Source organism: Mobula hypostoma, chromosome 25, assembly GCF_963921235.1.
Source record: "Mobula hypostoma chromosome 25, sMobHyp1.1, whole genome shotgun sequence".
NCBI classification, from domain to species: domain Eukaryota; kingdom Metazoa; phylum Chordata; class Chondrichthyes; order Myliobatiformes; family Myliobatidae; genus Mobula; species Mobula hypostoma.
Window position 1 is genome coordinate 20,935,484 of NC_086121.1, and position 26,708 is coordinate 20,962,191.

General features: G+C 42.1%; 2 protein-coding genes across 6 annotated transcripts in view; both read left to right on the plus strand.

The window, feature by feature from the left end:
* The window catches only part of emc1 (ER membrane protein complex subunit 1), a 37,577-nt gene extending 28,023 nt beyond the window's left edge, over positions 1 to 9,554 (plus strand). Inside the window, exons 17-22 of the mRNA XM_063033183.1 lie at positions 268 to 405; positions 822 to 995; positions 1,754 to 1,964; positions 4,066 to 4,150; positions 5,413 to 5,542; positions 8,024 to 9,554. Coding sequence (XP_062889253.1) covers positions 268 to 405; positions 822 to 995; positions 1,754 to 1,964; positions 4,066 to 4,150; positions 5,413 to 5,542; positions 8,024 to 8,203 — 918 coding nt within the window. The 3' untranslated portion in view covers positions 8,204 to 9,554. The remainder of the gene's footprint in view (positions 1 to 267; positions 406 to 821; positions 996 to 1,753; positions 1,965 to 4,065; positions 4,151 to 5,412; positions 5,543 to 8,023) is intronic.
* A 1,548-nt stretch (positions 9,555 to 11,102) lies between these two features.
* Positions 11,103 to 26,708, plus strand: part of ubr4 (ubiquitin protein ligase E3 component n-recognin 4) — a 203,153-nt gene continuing 187,547 nt past the window's right edge. For 4 of the 5 annotated variants that reach the window (XM_063032894.1, XM_063032896.1, XM_063032897.1 and 1 more), the window contains exons 1-2: positions 11,104 to 11,274; positions 26,297 to 26,394. In XM_063032894.1, coding sequence (XP_062888964.1) covers positions 11,141 to 11,274; positions 26,297 to 26,394 — 232 coding nt within the window. In that variant the 5' untranslated portion in view covers positions 11,104 to 11,140. Of the gene's footprint in view, positions 11,275 to 26,296; positions 26,395 to 26,708 lie in introns of all 5 variants that reach the window. The other variant, XM_063032895.1, reaches the window with a different exon arrangement.

Consider the following 26,708-nt stretch of genomic DNA (forward strand, 5'->3'; position numbering starts at 1 on the left):
GCATAGTCAGCACTGACGTAGTAGGCCGAAGGGCCTATTCCCCGCTGTACTATATTCCAGACCAGATAAGATGGAGATTTTTTTTCTCTTCCAAAGGGTATATGTGAATTAGTTGTATGCTTTTCAAAAATTAGTGTTAGTTTCATGGTCACTTTTACTCTTAAAAAAAAATGTCTAATTGCTCCTATCAAAATGAATTCTGATGGTTTGTTCTTATTTTCTACCAGTGAGCAGTTCAATTATTGAATTCACTTCCTTTCCTTGCAGGATCTTGGAACACAAGAAATTTGGGAAGTGGTGATTCCAACAGACACACAAAAAATTGTGATTGTGAAGGGAAAGCGATCGAATGAACATGTGCACTCTCAGGGCCGAGTCATGGGGGATCGGAGCGTCCTTTATAAGGTACTGGCAGTAAGGATACCATACTTTTAGCTTGCCTCTGCTATAACCTTAGACATGTTAATGTCATTTTAATTTCAGTAGTAGGCAGCATTTGAATGTGCCCACAGCATGCCCTTAGTGCAGGGTATATGGTCAAATGCACGATGACTCGGGCTACAATTTAGTCCAAGTTATTTTCTCGACCTCTTATTGAAATATAGAAATCTGGCTGTAGTGAAAACCCAGGATTGTTCTGAACTGTACTCTCCTATCTCTAAATAGGAAAGTAAAAATAGATTGGCATTGCAAGTAGAAAATAATGAGCAAAATGGGGAAGGATCTTTTAACTGTAACAATGCATTATAACTATTATACATTGTTTTTATTGAAACATTTAATTTCCAACTGTTTTCTGATGTCTGAGTCTTGTTTTCCAGTATCTGAATCCTAACTTACTGGCAGTGGTGTCTGAGAGCACAGATACGCACCATGAACGTGCCTTCATTTGCGTCTACCTTATTGATGGGGTGACTGGAAGAATCATTCACGAATCTGTGCAGCGGAAAGCAAGGGGACCTGTTAATGTTGTGCATTCAGAGAACTGGGTAGTGGTAAGGATGGAGAATATAGTAAATTGGGGGACTAGTTCATCTTCCACAACAAGCCTGTCATAGCCATTCAAATTTCACCCTCCAAGTATTTTTGCTTCACTGCTCCTTCATCTTTCTCCTTTCATAATACCTCTGATTTCCTTTGCGTATATATAGCAATATGTATCTATATGTGATGTATGCTGTAGAAGCAAAAAAAGTTAAATTGGCGTGTTAGTTGGTTGCAGTGGGCGTTAGAATGGAGTTCAATCCAGACTTCAACTGAGATCCAGCTGAGTATGTTTCCAGTAAGAATTTCTAAATAATGATTTAAAATGGATAAAAATGATGAATGATCAGTTTGATATCTGGATTTGGAATAAAACATCGTTGTACGTTTTTAATCTTTTGATTCTATATACACGTTTTTAATCTTTTGATTCTACATACAAGTTTTCAAGTAAGGAAGTGTTTTGTTACTGAAATGCAACACTTGTTTGTGCATTAAGTTCTGATTTGTGTGTGAGCGGCACCTGAGTCTTAGCCGTGAGTGTGATTTTTCTACCATCAGTGGACACAAGACCTTTTTGGAATGAATACTACGTTGGGTGCTCGATCTCATTCGTTCACCTTCACCTGCTTTCAGTTGTTTCTCGTGAGCTGTTTGTTCTCTTCGACTGTTTCTTTGCTACGGTTAAATTAGCTTCTTGTGTCTGTCTATACTGGACTTGTAATGCATGACTCATTCCTAACTCTTTTGTCTGCTGTTCCTTTGCTAGTACAAGTATTGGAATACAAAATCCCGAAGGAATGAGATGACCGTTTTGGAACTATATGAGGGAACAGAGCAATACAACAGCACAGCGTTCAGTTCACTTGACCGTCCTTTCTCTCCCATCATCTTTCAGCAGTCGTATATATTTCCATCAGCCATCAGTCTGGTGGAATCCACAATCACAGAGAAAGGGATCACTAGTCGCCACCTGCTGAGTAAGAGGAAGACCTTTCTTGGTCATGCAATGGGGAGGGGAGCTGCAGAGTGGGGCCTCTCCGTTCTGGGCTGATGGGACACAAGACAGGCACAGACACTGTGCTATATGTCATGCTGAATGCTTGATTTTTTTGGATTATTTGTTATTTATTTCTTGAGATACAGCAAAGAATACGTCCTTCCGGCCTTCAAGCTAAACACCGTGCCACCCAGCAACTCCCGAATAAACCCTAGCCTAATCACGGGACAACTTACAATGAACAATTCACATACTAACCAATACATCTTTGACTGTGGGAGGAAATGGGAGCACCAGGAGGAAACCCACGCAGTCACGGGGAGAACATACAAACTCCTTACAGACAGTGGCGGAAATTGAACCCGGTTCAGTGGTAGTGTAAAGCGTGTTAACCACTACACTACTGTGCTGCCCCAAAAAAGTCAAGCATTCCATAAATTAAATTGCCAGTTTTATGGTTATTGATTTGTTATTTGCTGATTTTTGAACTCCTCTAACATATCTTAAATTTCTGCATGTTGCTAATGGTTTATTTGCTACAGTCGGCATATTGTGATAGCAGACCCAAGGAATGAGTGCAGAAGTGATTTGTAGGGACTGTCTCGAGATTGATTGACTTTTGTTACAGGAAGAAATAAATGGATGGATGCATAGTGGAGTTTAGAAATAATTGAAAGGTCTTATAAAGCAAAGTAGGCTAAACTTGCTAGCATCATTGTCCATTCAGAAATCTGATGGTAGCAATGAGAAGAGGGGGGTGTCCTGGGTAATGGTAGGGTTGAGGGGGGGGGGAATTGTCCTTAGTGATAGATGCCACCTTTTTGAGGCATTGCCTTTTGAAGATGCCCTCTGCTGGGGATGGAGCTGCCCGGGTTAGCAACTTTCCAATCCTGTGCAGTGGCTCTCCATACCAGACTGCAATGCCACCAGTTAGCCTATTCTCCACAGTACATCTGTAGAAATTTCCTAGAGCCTTTGGTGAAATATCAAGTCTTCTCAGACTCCTCATGAAATGTAGCAGCTGTCGTACTCTCTGTGTAATTGCATCAGTATGATAGGCCCAGGACAGATCTTCAGAGATGTTAACACCCACGAACTTGAAGCTGCTCACCCTTCCAATGCTGATCCCTCGATGAGGACTGGTATGTGTTCCCTCGACTTCCCCTTCCTGAAGTCTGCAGTCACTTCCTTGGTCTTACTGACACTGAGTTGTTGTGGAGCCACTCAGCTAGCTCATCTGTCTCACTTCTGTACGTCTCCTCGTCACTCTGTGAAATTATGCCAACTATGGTTTTGTGATTAGCAAATTTATAGCTGGTGTTTGAGCTGTGCCTAGCCACACAGTCATGGGTATAGATAGTAGAGCAGTGGGCTAAGGACACATCCTTGAGGTGCACTGGCGTTGACTGTCAGTGATTGTACGGATGATTTAAACGCCGGGCCGATGGATTGAACAGGTAGTGGGTCGGGACTGGATGTGAGGGTTGAGCCAGTTCTGCTCACTGCTCTGTGACATTTGCTCTGCTCTTCGCTGTGATGAGGCTGTGTGCCTGCTTTGGCTGCTCCATGCTTTGTGTCTGCAAGCTCCGCGACCTTTACTCTGCTGTGTGCCTTTCCGGGCTTTGTGTCTATGGACTCACTTTCATTCTGAATGCTTTTTGCTTGCTTTTACTGTTTGCACAATTTGTTTTTTTTTTCTCTCTGCACGTTGAGTTTGTTGGATTTTGTTTTATAATGGGTTCTTTTGGGTTTTTTCTCTTGCGACTGCTCGTGAGGAGACAAATCTCGAGGTTGTATAAAGTATTGCATACTTTGATAATAAATGTACTTTGAGGAGGAGGTGTTATTTCCAATCTGCACTGACTCTCTCCTGATAAGGAAGTCAAGGATTGAGTTGCAGAGAAGGTACAGAGGCTTTAGTTTTGTGGCTTTAGAGCGCAAGTATTGATGAGATAGGCTGAATGAATCTCTGGTGGCAATAGGATGCTACCATTCTATATACCAGTGAATGATGGATTTGGATTGACTCATTGTGTCCCCAGTTAATCTTTCATTCTAATCAGTACTTTCCTGTCTGTCAGTTGCATTGCACTCTGGAGGAATTCTTTCTTTACCAAAAGCATTTTTGGATCCTCGGCGGCCAGAAGTTCCATCAGAGCAAAGCCGGTAAGTTGACACACTCCCATTTTTGATACAGGAAATGTGTTCAGTTGATCAGGTAGACCCCGCAGAGATTTGTGAAGATGGGTCACAACAGAAGAACTTTTTTTGAAGATTATTGAGAAGTACCTTGGAGAATATTCACAGCTGTTGATCATCTTTAGATCAAAAAAGGATTTGGCAATGTCCTCATGAGATGAAGTTTGCTAATGCTAGAACTTGATGTGGGGGTGGTTGAAGACGATTTATTGATGTGGCTAGTTAGTTGGTTGAATGGCAGGAGGGATGATTGGCAGGATGTCATCAGTGGGATCTCTCAAGGGTCCATGTTACAGCAATAACTATTCACCATGTCTTTGACACTAGTTCATATCCGAATTTATCAATGGCAATATTCAAGGCAGCATTAACTTACAAAGCGATAAATGATAAAACCAGCCACGTCATGTGTGTACCTAAAAAGGACAGAATATTATACCTGGTAGATGGTAAAATTATCAAAGCTGAAGTCCAAAGAAATTGAAAGGTCTTGGTATGTAGATTATTAGCAGGCGAAGAAGATAATGAATGCTGACCATTATATCTTAAGGACAGGAGACAGAGCTCGTTCTTTAGCTATAAATGTGCTGATTAGCACACATTTAGAATCTCGTTTAAAAATACTTCCTGGAATTTAGGAGCGTGGCATGGATCTGAGAGATGGTTTCAGGGTATTAATTAAAGTGATTTAGGCTAGATAGAGATAACTATTTGGGCCAAGACCCTTCATCAGCTTCCCTTCAATGGTCCTGATGAAGGGTCTCAGCCTGAAACATTGACTGTTTTTCCCTTACATTGATGCTGTCTTACTTGATGAGTTTCTCCAACTTTTCGTGTGTATTGCTCAAGATTTCCAGCACCTGCAGGATCTCTTGTATTAAAGATAACAATTTCTGCTGATTGGGATGATCTGGGAATAGTGGGCAATAGACTAAATATTAGAATTGGGTTTTCAGAAGTGAAATTAGGATTCATGTGTATGTGAATGAGGTAGTCAGAAATGGGACCCTTTCTGAAAGCAGGAATTATTGTTGATTGAATATTAATATCAGATTTTTAGCCAAGGCATTAAGAGATGTGGAGAACTGTTCACAGATCAAGAGTGATATCATTGAATGGTAGAAGTTACCCCCGTTCCTGTCCTGCTATTTTTAACCTGTCATAGTGCTTTGTAACTCAAGAATTTTAAGTCATTTTTTACTTTAACCACTTATTATTTTCTCTTTCAGAGAGGAGAATTTGATTCCTTATGCTCCTGAACTACCAATCCGATCAGAATGGTATATCAACTACAATCAGTCTGTTTCCAGAGTACGGGGGATTTACACAGCTCCATCTGGTCTGGAGTCCACTTGCCTTGTGAGTGTGCAGCAGCCTTCTGTCTGTCAGTCTTTGACAGCACATATCACTAAGGACAATCAGTGATGACCATTAATGCCTTTGAGTCTGGTTCTATTGTAGCCAGCCACGGAACCAGTTTATTGTACTGGTTGATCTGGTGCATGTGGTGCATGGCTGCCAAACTGCAGTTTACTGTGTGTTAGTGAAAACTAGCAATTTAAGAATTATAAAGGACCCAGATCCGTTCAAGTGCTGAAGGTTTATTCAATCAAGAGAACAGAGGAAAGCATCCATTATTGTACCTTCTAGTTAATCTCCAGCTTTTACAGATGAATAATTTTAACAATTGATTACATAGATACTCAGCTAGCTGCCTAATAAGGTATAGTGAAAGAATTTAACCACCTTCTAACAGATGATAGATAGTTCTGGGATGTCTGTCTCATCTTATTCACCAGACACCCTGCTCACTGACTCTGAGCCAAACCAATGGCTGTTAGTATACATTAACCTTGTTTATCTGCTTGACAGGCAGGGGCCCAACTAGTCAGTTCTGTCTGAGACCACAGAAATGGAATGTGATCGTGTCCCAATGCGTGACTGTCCTCCATTCTGTAACACGTACTTGTGCATTACTACTTGTACAAATATTGCAGTGTTGTTTTTGCCTTAGCAATCAGTCACACTGTTAGTTTCTTATTGCCTACTTTTGTTAACAGCATCACTCTTAAATCCATAGGGTAAATAGAATATTGTGAGCACTTGATATCAAAGGCAGCTTTATGTTAGATAGTCTACAAACAAACACTATGCCATGTGTTATGTATATCTATTTATTTTATTGCTTGGCTGAAATCACTTGGCCACATCTGAATATAGGGACTTTTATAAGACATAGGAGTAGAATCAGGCCATTCGGCCCTTTGAGTATACTCTGCCATTTCATCATGGCCAATCCATTTCCCTCTTAACCCCATTCTCGCCTTCTCCCTATAACCTTTAATGCCCTGCCTAATCAAGAACATATCACTGTCTGCTTTAAATGTACCCAGTGACTTAGCCTCCACAGCAGACTGAGGCAATGAATTCCACAGATTTTCCATCCCCTGGCTAACGAAATTCCTCCTTACCTCTAGCCTGAAAAGACATTCTTCTATTCTGAGTCTGTACTCTCTGGTCCTAGACTCACCCACCAAAGGAAACACCTTCACCTTCATCTTGGACTTTCAACATTCAATCCCCCCGTCATTCTTCTAAGTTCCAACTAGTACAGGCCCAAATCACTGCTCAAATGATAACCCTTTCATTCCTGGAATCATTCTTATGAACCTCCTCTGAACCTTCTCCAATGTCAGCACATCCTTTCTTGAATAAGTGGTCCAAAACTGCTCACAATACTCCAAGTGAGGTCTCACCAGTGCCTTTTACAGCCTCAGCATTACATCTTTGCATTTGTATTCTAGTCCTCTTGAAATGAATGCTAACATTGCATTTGCCTTACCACCAATTCGACCTGCAAACTAACCTTTAAGGAATCCTGTGTAAGCATTTCCAAATCCCTTTGCATCTCATATTTTTGAATTTTCTCCCCGTTAAGAAAATAGTCTATGTTCTTGTTCCTTCTACCAAAGTGCATAACTATACACTTCCTGACAGTGTATTTCATCTGCCACTTCTTTGCCCATTCTCCTAATCTGTCTAAGTCCTGCAGCCTCTGCTTCTTTAACACTACCTGTTCCTCCGCCTATCTTTGTATTATCCACAAACTTGACCACAAAGCAATGAATTCCATCATCCAAATCATTGACATACAATGTAACAAGAAGTTGTCCCAACACAGACCCCTGCGGAACACCAGTAGTCACTGGCAGCCAGTCCGAAAAGGATCCCCTTTTCCCATTCTTTGCCTCCTGCCAATCAGCCAATGCTCTATTCATGCCAGTACGTTTCCTGATATACCCCGAGCTTTTATTTTGTTTGGCAGCCTCGTGTGGCACCTTGTCAAAGGCCTTATGAAAATCCAAGTACACAACATCCACCAATTCTCCTTTGTCTATCCTGGTTGGGGATTCAAAGAATTCCAACAGGTTTGTCAGGCAAGATTTTCCTTAAGGAAACCATGCTGACTTTGGCCTGTTTTGTCATATGCCTTTCAAGTACCCCGAAACCACATCCTTAACAATCAACTCCAACTTCATAATGTTTCAGACTCTATTCCTAGCACTGTAATCTTCAATAACTTGCCTAAATTGGGATTTCAGTAGCATACACAATTACTGCAGATTATTCCATTTTACAGCTAATGGTGGAACTCCTCAATCATACAGGTAGATGCTGTGTGTTTCTTGTCCAGGCATGATCAAGACCTTGAAAGAAAACAAGTAATTAGTGCAACCATTCCTTGGAAGGGCTGAGCCCAACAGGAGCTTTGTTATAGTGGGAAGAGAATCACTGGCACCCTAGATCTAACCAGTGAGTATGTTTTTTTGTTTATTTCAGGTTGTTGTCTACGGATTGGACATTTTCCAGACACGAGTTTATCCATCAAAGCAATTTGATGTTTTAAAAGATGATTACGATTACATGCTTATCAGCAGTGTTCTCCTTGGACTGGTTTTTACAACCATGATCACAAAGCGCCTTGCGCAGGTGAAGCTTCTGAATCGAGCCTGGCGATAGATGTCATCACATTATAAGAATATAGTTGTCTCCTCGTTGAGTGGAGCCGAAGATGGGTGCAACCTTAATAAGGACACAAATGTTCTTATGCCCATGTACATACTATGTATATTTTTGGTAACACACTCTCAGTTGGAAACAGAGTGACGGACACTTTCACGAGCAGATTTTATGAAAAGTTGGTTTCATTGTTGTAAAAATTAATTTGTATCTATTGATCAGAATTTTTTTGAGATGAATGGTATTTTTGTTCATGTAAAATGGCTAGGAGATGAAAGGGGAACTTTTGAAGGTAATGTGTAACAATTAATGACTGCTGAATTTGAATGTTTCCTGGTGCTCTGCTTTTAATCTTTAGCCTTTGCTGCATTTTTAGAACTGGTTGATACTTTATTTGAAGATGGATGTTGCCTCTAGCTCAGGTTCCCTATAAATATGAATGCTGGACACTAGCTTCATTGTCCCTCATTGGACAGAAAACCTTGGTCTTTTTGTCTAACGTTCTGACAATGTTCCTTCAGTCTAATTCTCATCTGTGAGGCAGGATACACACTGTTTTGGTAAGAGCTGAGTTCACCATGCCACTAGGTGATGTTGTCTTCCCCGTAACACCATCCACCCTTCAGCATCATCTGCAATCCCAAAACAATTAATTGGATAATAAACTACTGACTTACATTTTTTAATGACGCGGTTATGTTTACCTCTTCCCTAAGTGAAATAAGAAAAGTTTCTATAATTGCATGTTGATAATATTTGAGGTGATTGATGTGGGACAGTTGATTGATTCTTGCAAGAATTTGCAAACTGTACTGTTATTTTTTTTAAATTGTATTGCCAAGTTGGTGTGAGGAAGTTTGCAATTGTTGAGTGAATCTCCACCCAACAAATGTGTGAAAGCGAAAAAAAAAGTGAAAAAAAATTGACATTTGAAGGTGTACAATAAGAATAGAGGACTTAAACTGTTTTGGATATTTAATATTTGACTGCTGAAAATCTGACTTTGACAGGGATTTAGAGTCAATTTAAAATGTGCAATGGATGAGTGAATTAACAGAATTTTAAGCCTGAATACCTGAGAGTCTAATTATTTGCCCAAGTTGCATCATTGTTTTATAAGAAAGTGGGGGGGGGGTTCAAATGATCATTGTAACCTTCTCCTTGTTAGGTGTTTTACTCCCTCCATTGCCTAAAATTTAAATACAGCCACATCAAAAACATTGATACTGAACTGATAATGCATTAAAATTAATGCATTGAAATTTGTTAAATAGAGATAGTAATTTATGTTTGAGATATTGTTTTTGAAACCATTAAATGTTACTGTGACACTGAACTTGGTTTTCTCCTCCTTTAATTGTAGTTGGTGTGTGGGATGGGAAATAACAAAATCCACAGTAATACGTCAGAGAAATTGTTGGATTTGTTGTTGACACGTATGGACCATCACTTTTTCTTTTCACTGTGGGCTGCAGTGTATTTTTTGATCTTTATTCTAATTTCAGCATTTTAAATTTATAACATTTATAAAGGTTATCAATGTCCTGGCATTTAATACAATGGCTGGGTTTTGCTACAGCGAGCTCTCATCTTTGTTATAAAAAATAATTGTGTATCTTGCAAACCAGATAACATCTGTGAAATAGCAAGGCCCACAAGAACAATGAGACAAATAACTGTCTTGGATATGTTGATTGACAGAAGTGTGGGCCAGATAACTGCAGAGATCTCCTGGCTCCAGTATAATGGATCATTTGTTTCCTCGAGTGAACAGATAATATTTTTGACAATACAGCACTCAGTACTGTCCTAAATTCTCATATTGGGTTATGTGCTTGATACAGATTAGAATCCTCAAACTCGAGTTTTATTAATGAATCAAGGTCAACAGCTTGCAAATACAGTAAGTTACTGTGGGCAGAACATTCACGAAAGTGCATACTTACTGTTTGTGAAGATTGCCTTCAATCTTTTCTCAAGGTGCATTTTGGAAATTTTAATGTACAACTTACCCTAAGATCTTCAAATGGGTTTATGCCTAAATAGACAAATGCAAAACCACAGTCTTGGATGCTATGTAGATTTTGGCCTTTCTGCTCTTTTTTTGTTGCCTAGATGATTTTCCTATGGCAAAGGAAATTATAGTTCAAATCTGAAAATTGGTCAGTGATGTAAGAAGGATTTATAGCCAGTATCTCAGTATTTCAGAGGGAGGGAAAAAAATGAAAATTCATTTGTGCTTTCATTATTGCTGCTTTTCTTGTCTCATGAACAATCTAGGTTAGATCAATGCAAAACTGTCAACAATTAATTTCAAAACGATCTTAATTTTTCTCACAATAATTAATAGCGCATGCGAAATAGTGGAATTGGATGGAGGTGGAGGAATAACATGGTCCAGATAAAAAATATCGTGTTGGAGACCTAAACTTGTAGATTTGATATAATTGATATTTTACGTTAACTATTTTTGCAATTGTGTATGTCGTTGGTTTCCCCTTGTGTTCTTTTACGTATTTATTCGCATGTTATTCTTAGTTTTAACCATCTTTGGCTTGGATGTACGTTTGTATGTTCAATTGTAATAAACTAGGGGTCGATACAGCGCAGCTGAAAATGAGCCATGTCACCTGACTTCTTTAACGCCAGGAATTTCAAAGCTAAAACACCAAAGAGGAAAGTTTAAAGTTAATTAAGTTTAAAAATGTGGGAAAACAAGTCGAAACCATGATTCGCCCCCCACCCCCCCCCCCTTTGTTCTGATGAAGTGAGACCTACGTATTTCGAGGGCTCAACAGCCGGGAAGAGCTGAAGGTCTCGTTGCTCAGGGGGGTTCGGCAGTCCGGAACCGCTTGCGCTGCGCACCAGCGGTGTAACGCGCCTGCGCATGGTTCTTCTCGGAAGGTTCAGGCCGTTGCACTGGTCTGCCCACGGAAGATGGCGCAGAACTCGGCTTCGGCCCAGCAGCCTGATCCCGACTGGAGTGCCGCCGTCCGCCCGCTTCTCGCTGCTTCCTATTCCACCTTTGAGCCGCGAGATATTTCTCAGCTCTTCAGCTCGGTCATAAACAGGTAACGTGAGAAATCGTGTTTCACAGACGGCCAGGGAGGAGGAAGCTGACTGGGTCAGTCCCAGCATCAACCCTGGGCCGTCGGGCTTCCCGTTGCTTCTGTGGCCGTACGAGACCACTAGCTGCACATACGGTCTTTGATTCTAACGGGGTATCTGAGCGAATGTCAGGATACAGCTGCAAATCCCTCGGCCTGAAACAACAGCCGGGAACTTTCTAGAATACGATGGAAAGGAGGGGAGGTGCCGCGGTGTTTTATAAACCGCACCCCTTGTTCTTTAGCATTGATAGAATTTATGCCCTTCCGGCTCAACAATACTCCGCACCCTTATTCTGTTTTCATTTCATAACGTATATAAACAATGCGATTATCCCCCAACGTTTCACTAATTACATTTGGATTGCGATCAGTGGCAGAAACGCGGGGATGCCCAGAGAAGTGGTTTTAATGAAGGTCAAAGGAGGCGGTAGGGTTTAGGGAAGGGATTTCAGGAGCCAAACTGCCTGCCTCGGCGGCCGCCAGTGGCCGGGACTTAGAAACAAAGAACGTTCAGGAAGCTGGGGTAGAATGATAAAGTTCAGTCAGTTGGATAAGATTGATTTGAAATAAGCTATTTAGCGCCTATATTGCTTGCTCATCAGACATGAACAGTGCTATATAATTTTTAGTGATTGGCTGCACCTGAGTTGCATTACTCCTGTGATTTTCTTACTGGCAAGATCCAAATTAATGAAGTTCGTGTATCTAGGTGCCTGGTAATCTGGAGAGTTTGCACAAGTTCCCTCCCAATATTTCCAGAGGCTTGCCACAAATAAATGGAGCAAGCCAGAGGAATCTGCATCACTGAGTATTTTTCTCCACTGGTTAAAACTCTGAGACAGTCAGTATCGGTGGAAAGAAAAATCATTTTATTATCTCTCAAAGCAGGAAAAGTTTAAAAATAAAATATTACTATGAAGTCATTGGGGGGGGGAGAGAAGAGTTAGAAAAAATTGCAAAATGATGGGGACCAGGATAAATTCTCCTTTCTTTCTGTCTCATATTTTCTCCAGGGGTGGTCATTAGGTAAATACAAAATGTCTGAAAGGGTGTTTGGGGGGGGAAAGCAGAGAAGTGGTTTCTGCCAAGTTGCTCTCACATCAGAAGGTATAGAACCAATAGTGAAATAGTCTTCTCTGGCTGTAATCGTTAGAACTTTATAAAAAGCCTTAACCTACATCTCCCGAGAATACCAAGATGGTCATCCTTCCTGCCATTGTTTCTCTTTCTCCACATCTTTCTGTTTTAATTTGCAGTCACTTCACAGTCGTCCAGTCTTGTGTGTTCCAGGACTAAAGAGTAATGCCATCAGATAATTATTGCTTTTTTGCTGAATATTCTTTACCATTCTTATGAATCCTTTCATATTTTTTCTGTATGCTTGTATTTTGTTCCTCTATCTGTCTTGTACAGAGTCTTCCTGTTCATTTGGAGCAGTGGTATCACAAAATATTCACTCACGTTTATATTTATATAAAAGCCTAGATTTTCTGCTCATAGTCATAGTCATACTTTATTAATCCTGGGGGAAGTTGGTTTTTGTTACAGTTGCTCCATAAATAATAAATAGTAATAGAACCATAAATAGTTAAATAGTAATATGTAAATTATGCCAGTAAATTATGAAATAAGTCCAGGACCAGCCTATTGGCTCAGGATGTCTGACCCTCCAAGGGAAGAGTTGTAAAGTTTGATGGCCACAGGCAGGAATGACTTCCTATGACGCTCTGTGTTGCATCTCAGTGGGATGAGTCTCTGGCTAAATGTACTTCTGTGCCCACCCAGTACATTATGTAGTGGATGGGAGACAGTGACCAAGATGGCATGCAACTTAGACAGCATCCTCTTTTCAGACACCACCATGAGAGAATCCAGTTCCATCCCCCACAACATCACTGGTCTTACGAATGAGTTTGTTGATTCTGTTGGTGTCTGCCACCCTCAGCCTGCTGCCCCAGCACACAACAGCAAACATGATAGCACTGGCCACCACAGTCTCGTAGAACATCCTCAGCATCGTCCGGCAGATGTTAAAGGACCTCAGTCTCCTCAGGAAATAGAGACGGCTCTGACCCTTCTTGTAGACAGCTTCAGTGTTCTTTGACCAGTCCAGTTTATTGTCAATTCGTATCGCCGGGTATTTGTAATCCTCTACCATGTCCACACTGACCCCCTGGATGGAAACAGGGGTCACCGGTACCTTAGCTCTCCTCAGGTCTACCACCAGCTCCTTAGTCTTTTTCACATTAAGCTGCAGATAATTCTGCTCACACCATGTGACAAAGTTTCCTACCATAGCCCTGTACTCAGCCTCATCTCCCTTGCTGATGCATCCAACTATGGCAGAGTCATCCGAAAACTTCTGAAGATGACAAGACTCTGTGCAGTAGTTGAAGTCCGAGGTGTAAATGGTGAAGGAGCTGTAGGCTTTGGAGTTTGCTCCAAACAACATATAATATTACTAATGCTACCAAAGGACTGTAGATCTCCCTATAATGAGATCCTAGTATCCCAGATATTGGTAGGCTGTGTTGTTAATTAGAGATCTTTTGTGAGTGCAGTTATCCATAACAATAGATCCCAGTCTCCTGATCAACAGTGATCTCTGTTGATGGGGAGGGGGTGTGAGTTAGTGACAGTAATGCTACTGAATATCAAGGTACACTGATGACACTTTCTTGCTGAATGTGATGTGTGTTGCAATTGAGAATTTCCACTTGGGTTCAAAGTTCATAGTAAATTTTATTTTCAGGGTACATGTATAATAACATACAACCCTGAAATTCTTTTTCCTGTGGGCATACTTGGCAAATCTATAGAATAGTAACTATAACAAGATTCAGTGAAAGATCAAGTAGAGTTCAGATGATGACAAACTATGTAAATGCAAATATAAATAAATAGCAATAAATAATGGGAACATGAAATAACAAGATAAAGAATCCTCGAAGTGAGGTCATTGGTTGTGGGCACATCTCAATAGATGGACAGGTTAATGTAGTTACTGCATTTGGAGATCAGTTCATCTTCTACTCACTTAACTATTCTCAGTAACAGTGTCCACTGATAACCAAGTTCAGTACAGCAAATTGAGATCTGCCTCTGATACAGCAGCCTTGCCCCGAGATAATTGTTGTGCGGAGATTCTGATGGTAAATGTGTTAATACTTCTGCTGCAACATTGCAGAATGGAGGCTGTGCCAGTGTTTTGTGATGGATTTTAAAAAATCTGTGGAATTACTGTGAATATGGGCAGGAATATTCTGCCTGATGTCTGAGAACATTTATTTCTAGGCAAAATCATTACATGCAAAGTATTTCAATTCTTTCAATATAGCTGTTCAAGTTGGTTGTCATGCTTTCTGCAGTATAATCATGGCTCCAGTTCAACCAAACATAAAAGATTTATCCTGAAATTCTGAATGTGTTAGTGAAGATTATTTCCTCTCCAATAACTTCATAAGACCTGACATCAAGATTCTGGAGGCTGGATGGCTTGTGGAGGATCATTAACGGCAGTTTTCAGTCTCAGTTCCTCGTGCTGCATTTATCCAAATAAAGGGCTTTCAACTTCAAAATCTCAATATGGACTTTCAAGGTACACCAAAAGTGTGTTATTTTGATCAATATTTTAATATTGATTACTAAAGGGTGATATATGTGGTCTGTGGATGCAAAGCAATTCAAAAATATTCCCCACCCTTTTGTGTAATGCTTGATATAGGCAGACTCTGGACTATGGAGAATCATGACTCTGTCTTCATCAGGCAGCTGGTTGTGGAGATGTTAACTGACTACATTAAAGAGAATTTTAATTGTGATCTTCAATTCTGAACAAGATAATCACCTGTTTAATTTAAAAATGGATCTATACAAATGTGTTACCTGCAAAATTCAAGTGAGAAAGTCAATATTGTCTCAATTGCTAACTAGAACACAGATGTGGCAGCAGTTACACTTATCATCCTTTAGGTTAAATTTTGATTGAAATTTACAGTGAGGCCCTAGATTTTTTTTCTTAACGCATTTGAATTAGGAATAAAGGAAGATAAATGGGATTGTGATGTATGACTAGATTGATCACTGGAACAGGGTTATTTTGATTGTTATGTGTGGCCAGTATCTAATTTCTTAGTAAGAATCACAGCATAATGTACTTGGGAATTGTATATTTTTCCACATATATCATCCTTTAGTAATCAATATTAAAATATTGATCAAAATAACACTTTTTGTTATCTTGTAAGCACATATTGAGATTTTGAAGTTGAAAGCACTTTATTTGAATATATGCAGCATTTATAACACCATAGATAAATTAATGGTGGAAGCTAATGTGATCTAATATATATTACAGAAATGTTGCAAAGGGATGAAGGTTAGGAATTGAATATTTCATGACTAACCTTTAGAAAGTCAGGCAAAATAGAACAGAAAATGGGATGGTACTCTTATTAAAGATTGGGATAAAATAGTAAAGGAAGTCTTTAGCTCAGAAATTCAGAGAGTAGTCAGTTTAAGTGAAGCTAAGAAATAACTGTCTGAAAATGTTGGGAGTTATAGAAAGGCCTCCAAAGGTAATTGGAATGCAGGAAAGTATAAATCAGGAAATTAGAGATGCGTATAGCAGTGAAATAATTGGAGGCTTTAATTGACATATAACTAATGTTAACTAATAGCTCAGAAAATGTGTAGCTTGGGTTGTTGATGGTGGGTTGAGTTGTTCTCTGATCTTGGCAATCCATTTGTGGACGTTTTGTCACCATACAAGGAGACATCAGCCTTTACCTAATAGAGTGGGCAGTGACTGTTCATGGTTTTCTGCTGCTGTAGCCCATACACTCCAAGGTTCAATGTGTTGTGCATTCAGAGATGTTCTTTTGAACACAACTGTTGTAACATTGTCGCAAGCACATGGATGTCAGCCAGAGAGAACACAGAGGAGAGTTTAAAAGGAGACGGTTATTTCTTCAGCGGTTTGATAGGGGCATGACTGTGCAAGCGCGTGGACGTCAGCCCATGAGAACAGCGAGAAGAGTTTAAAAGGGGACATCTTATAGAGCGGGCGACAGAGTAGAGGGAGATAGAGTAGGGAGGCTTTGGCTCAGTGTGTTGAGGCAAGGTAGGTTGCCTGTGTAGAATACAGACAGGAAGAATGTGTGTGAGGCAGGTGTTCTGTGCTCAGTGTCAGATGTGGGAAGTCTGGAAGACTCCCAGCCTCCTGGACAGCCACATCTGCGCTAGGTGTGTCGAGCTGCAGCTCCTTGGGGACCGCATAAGGGAACTGGAGATGCAGCTCAATGACCTTCCTCTGGTCAGGGAAAGTGAGAAGATGATAGAGAGGAGCTATAGGCATGTAGTCACATTGGGGCTTCGGGAGTCAGATAAGTAGGTAACAGTCAGGAGAGGGAAGGGCAGGAGTCATACGCTGGAGAGTACCCTTGTGGCTGTACCCCTCGACAATAAGTACTCCCGTGAGAGTACTGTTGGGGTGGGTGGCCTACCTGGGGGAAGCAGCAGTGGCCACGCCTCTGGCACAGTGTCTGGCCCCGTGGCTCAGAAGGGCAGGAAAAGGAAGAGGATGGCAGCAGTGATAGGGGACTCTATAGTTAGGGGGTCAGACAGGCGATTCTGTGGAGGCAGGAAAGAAACACGGAGGGTAGTTTGCCTCCCAGGTGCCAGGGTCTGAGATATTTCTAACCATGTCCTCAATATCCTGAAGTGGGAAGGAGAACAGCCAGAGGTCGTGGTACATATTGGTACCAACGACATAGGCAGCAAAAGGGAGGAGGTCCTGACAGCGGACTACAGGGAGTTAGGAAGGAAGTTGAGAAGCAGGACCACGAAGGTAGTAATCTCAGGATTACTGCCTGTGCCATGTAACAGTGAGTATCGGAATAGAGTGAGGTGGAGGATAAATGTGTGGCTGAGGGATTGAAGCAGGGGACAGAGATTCAGATTTTGGGATCACTGGGACCTCTTTTGGGGCAGGAGTGACCTGTACAAAAAGGATGGATTGCACTTGAATCCCAGGGGGACCACAATCCTGGCAGGGAGGTTTGCTAAGGCTATTGGGAGAGTTTAAACTTGGATTGCTGGGGAGTGGGAACCAAATTGAAGAGATGAAGAAAGATGTAGAGAAAGCTTGGAGACAAGTGTGAGAGGGTGGATAGACAGGTGATAGAAAAGGGATGCGCTCAGACCAATGGTTTGAGGTGTGCCTTTTAATGCAAGAAGCATCATGGACAAAGTGGATGAGCCTAGAGTGGGGATCAGTAGTTGGAGCTATGATGTTGTGGTCATTACAGAGACTTGGATGACTCGGGCAGGAATGGTTACTTGAGTGCCAGGCTTTAGATATTTTAGAAAGGACAGGGAGGGAGGCAAAAGAAGTGGGGGTGTGACACTGTTGATCAGAGACAGTTTCACAGCTGCAGAAAAGAAGGAAGACATGGAGGGATTGTCTACGGAGTCTCTGTGGGTAGAAGTTAGGAACAGGAAGGGGTCAATAACTCTACTGACTTTTTTATAGACCACCCAATAGTAACAGGGACTTTGGGGAGCAGATAGGGAAACAGGTTCTGGAAAGGTGTAATAGTAACAGGGTTGTCATGGTGGGAGATTTTAATTTCCCAAATATTGATTGGCATCTTCCTAGAGCGAGAGGTTTAGATGGGGTGGAGTTTGTTAGGTGTGTTCAGGAAGGTTTCTTGACACAATATGTAGATAAGCCTACAAGGGGAGAGGCTGTACTTGATCTGGTATTGGGAAATTAACCTGGTCAGGTGTCAGATTTCTCAGTGGGAGAGCATTTTGGAGATAGTGAGCGCAATGCTATCTCCTTTACCATCGCATTGGAGAGGGATAGGAACAGACAAGTTAGGGAAGCGTTTAATTGGAGTAAAGGGAAATCGGAGGCTATCAGGCAGGAACTTGGAAGTATAAATTGGGAACAGGTGTTCTCAGGGAAATGTACGAAAGAAATGTGGCAAATGTTCAGGGGATATTTGCGTGGAGTTCTGCATAGGTATGTTCCAGTGAGACAGGAAAAGGATGGTAGGGTACAGGAACCGTGGTGTACAAAGGCTGTTGTAAATCTAGTCAAGAAGAAAACGGCTTATGAAAGGTTAAAAAAAACTAGGTAATGATAGAGATCTAGAAAATTATACGGCTAGCAGGAAGGAGCTTAAGAAAGAAATTAGGAGAGCCAGAAGAGGCCATGAGAAGGCCTTGGCGGACAGGATTAAGGAAAACCCCAAGGCATTCTACAAATATGTGAAGAGCAAGAGGATAAGATGTGAGCGAATAGAACCAATCAAGTGTGACAGTGGAAAAGTATGTATGGAACCGGAGGAGATAGCAGAGGTACTTAATGAATACTTTGCTTCAGTATTCACGACGGAAAAGGATCTTGGCGATTGTAGGGATGACTTGCAGTGGACTGAAAAGCTTGAGCATGTAGATATTAAGGAAGAGGATGTGCTGGAGCTTTTGGAAAGCATCAGGTTGGATAAGTCACTGGGACAGGACGAGATGTACCCCAGGCTACTGTGGGAGGCAAAGGAGGAGATTGGTGATCCTCTGGCGATGATCTTTGTATCATCAGTGAGGACGGGAGAGGTTCCGGAGGATTGGAGGGTAGTGGATGCTGTTCCATTATTGAAGAAAGGGAGTAGGGTTAGCCCAGGAAATTATAGACCACTGGGTCTTACTTTAGTGGTTGGTAAGTTGATGGAGTCCTGAGAGGCAGGATTTCTGAACATTTGGAAAGTCTTAATATGATTAGGAATAGTCAGCATGGCTTTGTGAAAGGCAGGTCGTGCCTTTCGAGCCTTTCGAGCCTGATTGAATTTTTTGAGCATGTGACTGAACACATTGATGAAGGTAGAAGAGAAGATATAGTGTATATGGATTTCATCAAGGCATTTGAGAGGGTATCCCATGCAAGACTTACTGAAAAAGTAAGAAAGCATGGGATCCAAGGGGACATTGCTTTGCGGATCCAGAACTGCCTTGCCCACAGAAAGCAAAGAGTGTTTGTAGATGGGTCATATTCTGCATGGAGGTCGGTGACCAGTGGTGTGCCTCAGAGATCTGTTCTGGCACCCCTACTCTTTGTGATTTTTATAAATGATCTGGAAGAGGAAATGGAGGGATGGGTTAGTAAATTTGCTGATGACACAAAAGTTGGGGTGTTGTGGATAGTGTGGAGGGCTGTCAGAGGTTACAGCGGGACATTGATGGGATGCAAAACTGGGCTGAGAAGTGGCAGATGGAGTTCAACCCAAATAAGTGTGAGGTGGTTCATTTTGGTAGGTCAAATGTGATGGCAGAATATAGTATTAATGGTAAGACTTGGCAGTGTGGAGGATCAGAGGGATCTTGGGGTCCGAGTTCATAGGACACTCAAAGCTGCTGCGCAGGTTGACTCTGGTTAAGAAAGTATACAGTGCTTTGGCCTTCATCAATCGTGGGATTGAGTTTAGGAGCCGAGAGGTAATGTTGTGGCTATATATGACCCTGGTCAGGCTCCACTTGGAGTACTGTGCTCAGTTCTGATTGCCTCACTACAGGAAGGATGTGGAAACCATGGAAAGGGTGCAGAGGAAATTTACAAGGATGTTGCCTAGTTTGGGGAGCATGTCTTATGAGAATAGGTTGAGTGAACCTGGTCTTTTTTCCTTGGAACGATGGAGGATGAGAGGTGACCTGATAGAGGTATATAAGATGATGAGAGGCATCGATTGTGTGGATTGTCAGAGGCTTTTTCCCAGGGCTGAAGTGGCTAGCACGAGAGGGCACAGTTTTAAGGTGCTTGGAGGTAGGTACAGAGGAGATGTCAGGGGTAAGTTTTTTACACAGAGGGTGGTATGTGCATGGAATGGGCTGCCGGCGACGGTGGTGGAGGCAGATACGATAGGGTCTTTTAAGAGACTCCTGGACAGGTACATGGAGCTCAGAAAAATAGAGGGCTATGGGTAACCCTAGGTAATTTCTAAGGTAAGGACATGTTCGGCACAGCTTTGTGGGCTGAAGGGCCTGTATTGTGCTGTAGGTGTTCTGTTTTTATGTTTCTGTTTGGTTACTTGAGTTACTGTCACCTTCCTGTCTGCTTGAACCAGTCTGGCTATTCTTCTGTAACCTCTCAGCAACAAGGTAATCTTGTCCACAGAACTGCTGCTCATCGGATGTTTTGCTGTTTATTGCAGCATTCTCTGTAAACTGTAGAGACTGTTGTGCATGAAATCCAGGAGATCAACAGTTTCTGAGATACTCAAACTATTTGTCTGGCACCAACAATTATTCCATGGTCAAAGTCACTTAGAGTACATTTCTTCCTTATTCTGCTGTTTGCACGGAACAACATTTGAATCACTTGACAATGTCTGCATGATTTTATGCATAGAGTTGATGCCACATGATTGGTTGATTATATGTTTGCATTAAAGAGCAGTTGTGTCTAAAAGTGGCCATGGTGTGAATTTCAGCATTTCAGATGATACATAATGACATCCTGGCTGCAGATAGCACAGCCCCTGCAACTTAAGATTTAAATTTATTAGTCCATAATGAGTCATTTCTATTATTTGCTTAGGTAAGTTAATCAGCTCATTTAACCAATTTCTGACTACTTTTAATTGCTTCTGAGGCAGCAATTCTTTATGTGAACTTTCTGTTTGGCTCTTAGCAGTCTCCATGGATTTGTTGGTTAGAATCTATCTGAAGGGGAACTCTTTTCTGTCTGTGCGCTGGCAGTTATAACTGCAGCACAATTTCATGTCAGAGGCTCAGGCACCTCACTCGTGGCTAAGGATGTGTTAAATATCTTTGTTAGGGCCTGTGCAATTTCTGCACTAGCCTCCCACAGGGTCCAAGGGAACACCTTGTTAGGTCCTGGGAATTTATCCACTCTAATTTGCCTCAAGATGGCAAGCACCCTCTCCTCTGTAATCTGTAATGACCTCACTGCTGCATCCATGGATTTTGTGTCCATCTCCAAGAGTAAATACTTACGATCTCCACCTGCTCTTTTGGCTCCACACACGGATTATCTCTCTGATCTTCTAGGGGCCGAATTTTGTCCTTGGTATCCTTATGCTCTTATATCTTTCGAAGTTCTTCGGATTCTTCTTTACCTTGTCTGCTAGAGCAACCTTGTGTCTTCTTAGACGCCTGATTTCCTCCTTAAGTGTTCTCTTGCAATTCTTATACTCAAGTACCTCATTTGTTCCTTCCTCCTTATATCTGCTATGCACATCCTTTTTTTTTCTTAACCAGACCCTCAATATCTCATGAAAACCAAGGTTCCATAAACCTGTTATCTTGGCCTTTTATTCTGACAGGAATTTCCAAACACTGCTCTCTTAAAATTTGACTTCTAATGGCCTTTCACTTACCAAGTACACCTTTGTCAGAAATCAGCCTCCACACTTGCCCCAAACACGAGGAAATCTGCAGATGCTGGAAATTCAAGCAACACACACAAAAAATGCTGATGAATGCAGCAGGCCAGGCAGCACCTATAGGAAGAGGTACAGTTGATATTTTGGGCCGAGACCCTTCGTCAGGACTAATTGAAAGAAGAGATAGTAAGAGATTTGAAGGTGGGAGCGGGAGGGGGAGATCCGAAATGATAGGAGAAGACAGGAGGGGGAGGGATGGAGCTAAGAGTTGGAAAGTTGATTGGCAAAAGGGATACCAGGCTGGAGAAGGGGGAGGATCATGGAATGGGAGGCCTAGGGAGAAAGAAAGGCGGGGGAGAAGCCCAGAGGATGGGCAAGGAGTTATAGTGAGAGGGACAGAGGGAGCCATCCCCTCGCAATTCCTCCATCTCCGCCGCATCTGCTGTCAGGATGAGGCTTTTCATTCCAGGACGAAGTAGATGTCCTTTTTTTTAAGAGAAAGGGGCTTCCCTTCCTCCACCATCAACTCTGCTCTCAAATGCATCTCTCCCATTTCACGCATATCTGTTCTCACCCCATCCTCCCGCCACCCCACTAGGAATAGGGTTCCCCTTGTCCTCAGCTACCACCCCACCAGCCTCCGGGTCCAAAATATATTTCTTTGTAACTTCCGCCACCTCCAATGGGATCCCACCAGTAAGCACATCTCCTCCCCCCCCCCACTCTTTCTGCTTTCCACAGGGATTGCTCCCTATGCAACTCCCTCCTCCATTCTTCGTCCCCCCATCCCTTCCCACTGATCTCCCTCCCGGCACTTATCCTTGTAAGTTGATCAGGACAGGTCTTTGGTACTTGGTCAGGTACCCCATCTGGGTCAGATGTTTTTCATGGGTTCACCATCCTGAAGGCTGCTTGTATGTTGGTTTCAGAGACTGAAATTATAGGATCTTTGGGGGATATGGAAATTTGTGATGGTTCCTCCATGTTTTGATGGTCAAAGTGAGAATAGAAGACGTTAAGCTCATCTGGAAGTGAAGCCCTGCTGTTTCCTATGCCTCAAAGTTGCTGGTGAACGCAGCAGGCCAGGCAGCATCTATAGGAAGAGGTGCAGTCGACGTTTCAGGCCGAGACCCTTTGGTCTCGGCCTGAAACGTCGACTGCACCTCTTCCTATAGATGCTGCCTGGCCTGCTGCGTTCACCAGCAACTTTGATGTGTGTTGCTTGAATTTCCAGCATCTGCAGAATTCCTGTTGTTTCCTATGCCGCTTGATTTAACTTTATAAGAGGTGATAGTATTCAAGCCCTACCACAACTGTCAGACATCCTTAGTTTATTCAGGTTTGGTCTGGAATTGCCCGAGAGATGGCATTTCCAGAGGTTGTATCTGGACCTCTTGTAGTTTTCTTGATCACCAGACTTGAGTGCCTCTGTCTGGCTCTCAACAGAATTTGGATCTCATCGTTCATGCAGGGTGTCTGGTTAGGGAAGACTCTGGATGATTTTGTGGGGACACACTCATCTACAGCTGATTTGAGAAAGTCAGTTGCAACCATGATGTATTCATTCAGGTCTCTAAATGAGTACTTGAACATGCCCAGTCCACAGACTCAGAAGTAGTCCTATAGCCGCTTCTCACAACCACCTCCTTGTAGTCCTAATCTCTGGAGCTTCACTCTTTAGCCTCTGCTTGTAAGCAGGTAGGAGAGCGACAACCAAGTGATCAGATTTCCAGAAATACGCTCTAGGCATGGAACAGTTGGCTTTCCTTATCTTAGTATAGCAGTGGTCTAATGTATTGGGACTCATGGTGCTACAGGTTATATGCTGATGGTGATTTATCAGGGTCTCCAAATATGATTTGAAATGTGTTGGGATGGGCTGTTTCTTGTTTGGAGAAGGCATCATGCAGTATTGTGGGCTCTTGATTATAGTTGGCTGCTGGTATATAAACTGCGGTCACAATTGCAGATGAGAACTACCCGGGTAAATAGAATGGATGGCTTTTGATCATTAGGTGTTCCAAGTTGGGGGGAATACGAGTTTGACAGAACTGCCACATTGGAACATCACCAAGAGTTTATCGTGAAACATCCACCTCCTCCTTTTGCCTTTTCCAAATCAGCAGTTGGGTCCATTCTGTAAATCAATAAGCCTTCGGGTCTGATTGCTGTATCTGGTGTGCCCAGAGAAAGCCACGTCTCAGTCATACGTAGAATACAACAGGATCTCATTTTTCTCCAATAGAGCAATCTTGTCCTCAGTTTAGTTCTCTGGTGACTGCACATTTGCCAACAAGATGCTGGGTAGAGGAGGCTTCATTCCACTGTGTTTCAGCCTGCCTTGTTGTCCCGTCCCCAGCGCCTCACTTTCGGCCATGGCGATGAACCTTTGTCCTCTTAAACATGCAGTTACTGCCTGGTCTGCTGAGTCATGAGATCTGTAGTTCATTAAGTTGACTTAAAAGTACATTGCTTAGAGGGAAGTTGCATCCTGCAGATTGCAGTGAGAATAAGTTGAAAGAGGTATATTTTAAAGAATATTTGGGACAGTTGTATTCAGCCCACAGAATGTTGCCGATGAGGGCCAGATGGTCTGCATCCCAGAGTGCTTAAGGAAGTAGCCCAAGAAATAGTGGATGCATTAGTGATAATTTTTCAAGACTCTTTAGATTCTGGTCTAGTTCCTGAGGATTGGAGGGTGGCTAATGTAACCCTGCTCTTTAAAAAAGGAGGGAGAGAGAATCCGGGGAATCATAGACCAGTTAGCCTAACATCGGTGGTGGGGAAAATGCTAGAGTCAGTTATCAAAGATTTGGAAAGCGGTGAAATCATCGGACAAAGTCAGCATGGATTTGTGAAAGGAAAATCATGTCTGATGAATCACATAGAATTTTTTGAGGATGGAACTAGTAGAGTGGTAGGGGAGAACCAGTGGATGTGGTATATTTGGATTTTCAAAAAGCTTTTGACAAGGTCCCACACAGGAGATTAGTGTGCAAACGTAAAGCACATGGTATTGGGGGTATGGTATTGATGTGGATAGAGAATTGGTTGGCAGACAGGAAGCAAAGAGTAGGAATAAATACCACCTTTTCAGAATGGCAGGCAGTGACTAGTGGGGTACCGCAAGGCTCAGTGCTGGGACCCCAGTTGTTTACAATATATATTAATGACTTAGATGAGGGAATTAAATGCAGCATCTCCAAGCTTGCGGATGACATGAAGCTGGGCGGCAGTGTTAGCTGTGAGGAGGATGCTTAGAGGATGCAGGGTGACTTGGATAGGTTAGGTGAGTGGGCAAGTTCATGGCAGATGCAATTTAATGTGGATAAATGTGAGGTTATTCACTTTAGTGGCAAAAACAGGAAAACAGATTATTATCTGTATGGTGGCCAATTAGGAAAAGGGGAGGTGCAGCGAGACCTGGGTGTCATTATACACCAGTCATTGAAAGTGGGCATGCAGGTACAGCAGGTGGTGAAAAAGGCGAATGGTATGCTGGCATTCATAGCAAGAGGATTCGAGTACAGGAGCAGGGAGGTACTGCTGCAGTTGTACAAGGCCTTAGTGAGACCACACCTAGAATATTTTGTGCAGTTTTGGTCCCCTAATCTGAGGAAAGACATTCTTGCCATAGAGGGAGTACAAAGAAGGTTCACCAGATTGATTCCTGGGATGGCAGGACTTTCATATGATGAAAGACTGGATCGGCTAGGCTAATACTTGTTGGAATTTAGAAGATAGAGGGGGGATCTTATTGAAACGTATAAAATCCAAAAGGGATTGGACAGTCTAGATGCAGGAAGATTGTTCCCGATGTTGGGGAAGTCTAGAACGAGGGGTCACAGTTTGAGGATAAAGGGGAAGCCTTTTAGGACCGAGATGAGGAAAAACTTCTTCACACAGAGAGTGGTGAATCTGTGGAATTCTCTGCCACAGGAAACAGTTGAGGCCAGTTCATTGGCTATACTTAAGAGGGAGTTAGATATGGCCCTTGTGGCTAACGGGATCAGGGGGTATGGAGAGAAAGCAGGTACAGGGTTCTGAGTTGGATGATCAGCCATGATCGTACTGAATAGTGGTGCAGGCTCGAAGGGCCGAATGGCCTACTCCAGCTATTTTCTATGTTTCTCTGATCACTGGCACCATCATTGCTCCATGTTGTTATCCAGATTCACTCAGCTCCACATTGTATAATGATCCTGATCCAGACGTGGGTGGAAGTGTTAACTGCAAGGGATCCGAGTAGCTTTTTTGACATCAGTGTGACCATTAATTATATTAATGCACCCAGGAAGTTCAGCAAACTTGACGGAGGCCATTGGGAGATCCCAGGAATGTTTAGGATTGCACACTTTGAAAGTGCTCTCTTACTATGACTTGTAAACAAGTTTACCTCACTGAATCCTTTTGACTTGAAATGTTACTTTTGTTTCTCTTTCTAGGTGCTTGGCTGTCCTGCTGATTATACCCAGCACTTCTACTTTTATCTGAATTGCTCTACTATAAATCTTTCTTTGATGGATTCATAGGTACTTGGGTTAATTTAAAGGTTCTGATTGACTTGTTTTATATTTCAGTGAGAAGGAGATTCTGCATCATGAGAAACATTATGAGCCATTCTACTCATCATTTGTGGCTTTGTCTGCACATTACATATCAACAGTCTGTGCACAAAGTGAGTATTCTTAATCAAATTAATATCATAAAAGTCTTTTTGATAGAGAATTGTAATGATTATCAGTGTAGAAGGACCAGAATCCTTCAAGTTTAAGCCATTCTGGCTTTAAACCCCAGAGAAAGATTTGGAGGATTATGCACCTCTTGAATTATGGAGGTGTTCTGATAAGATTAAAAATAAAGTCAGGGTAGTTTAATGTTGCCCCCCTTTCAACACATTAAAGTTTTTTAGCTTCTGATTATATTTTGAATGACCCTTTTGTGTATATGGATATTACCATATTTTATGTTATATCACTGAATTATGCAGCA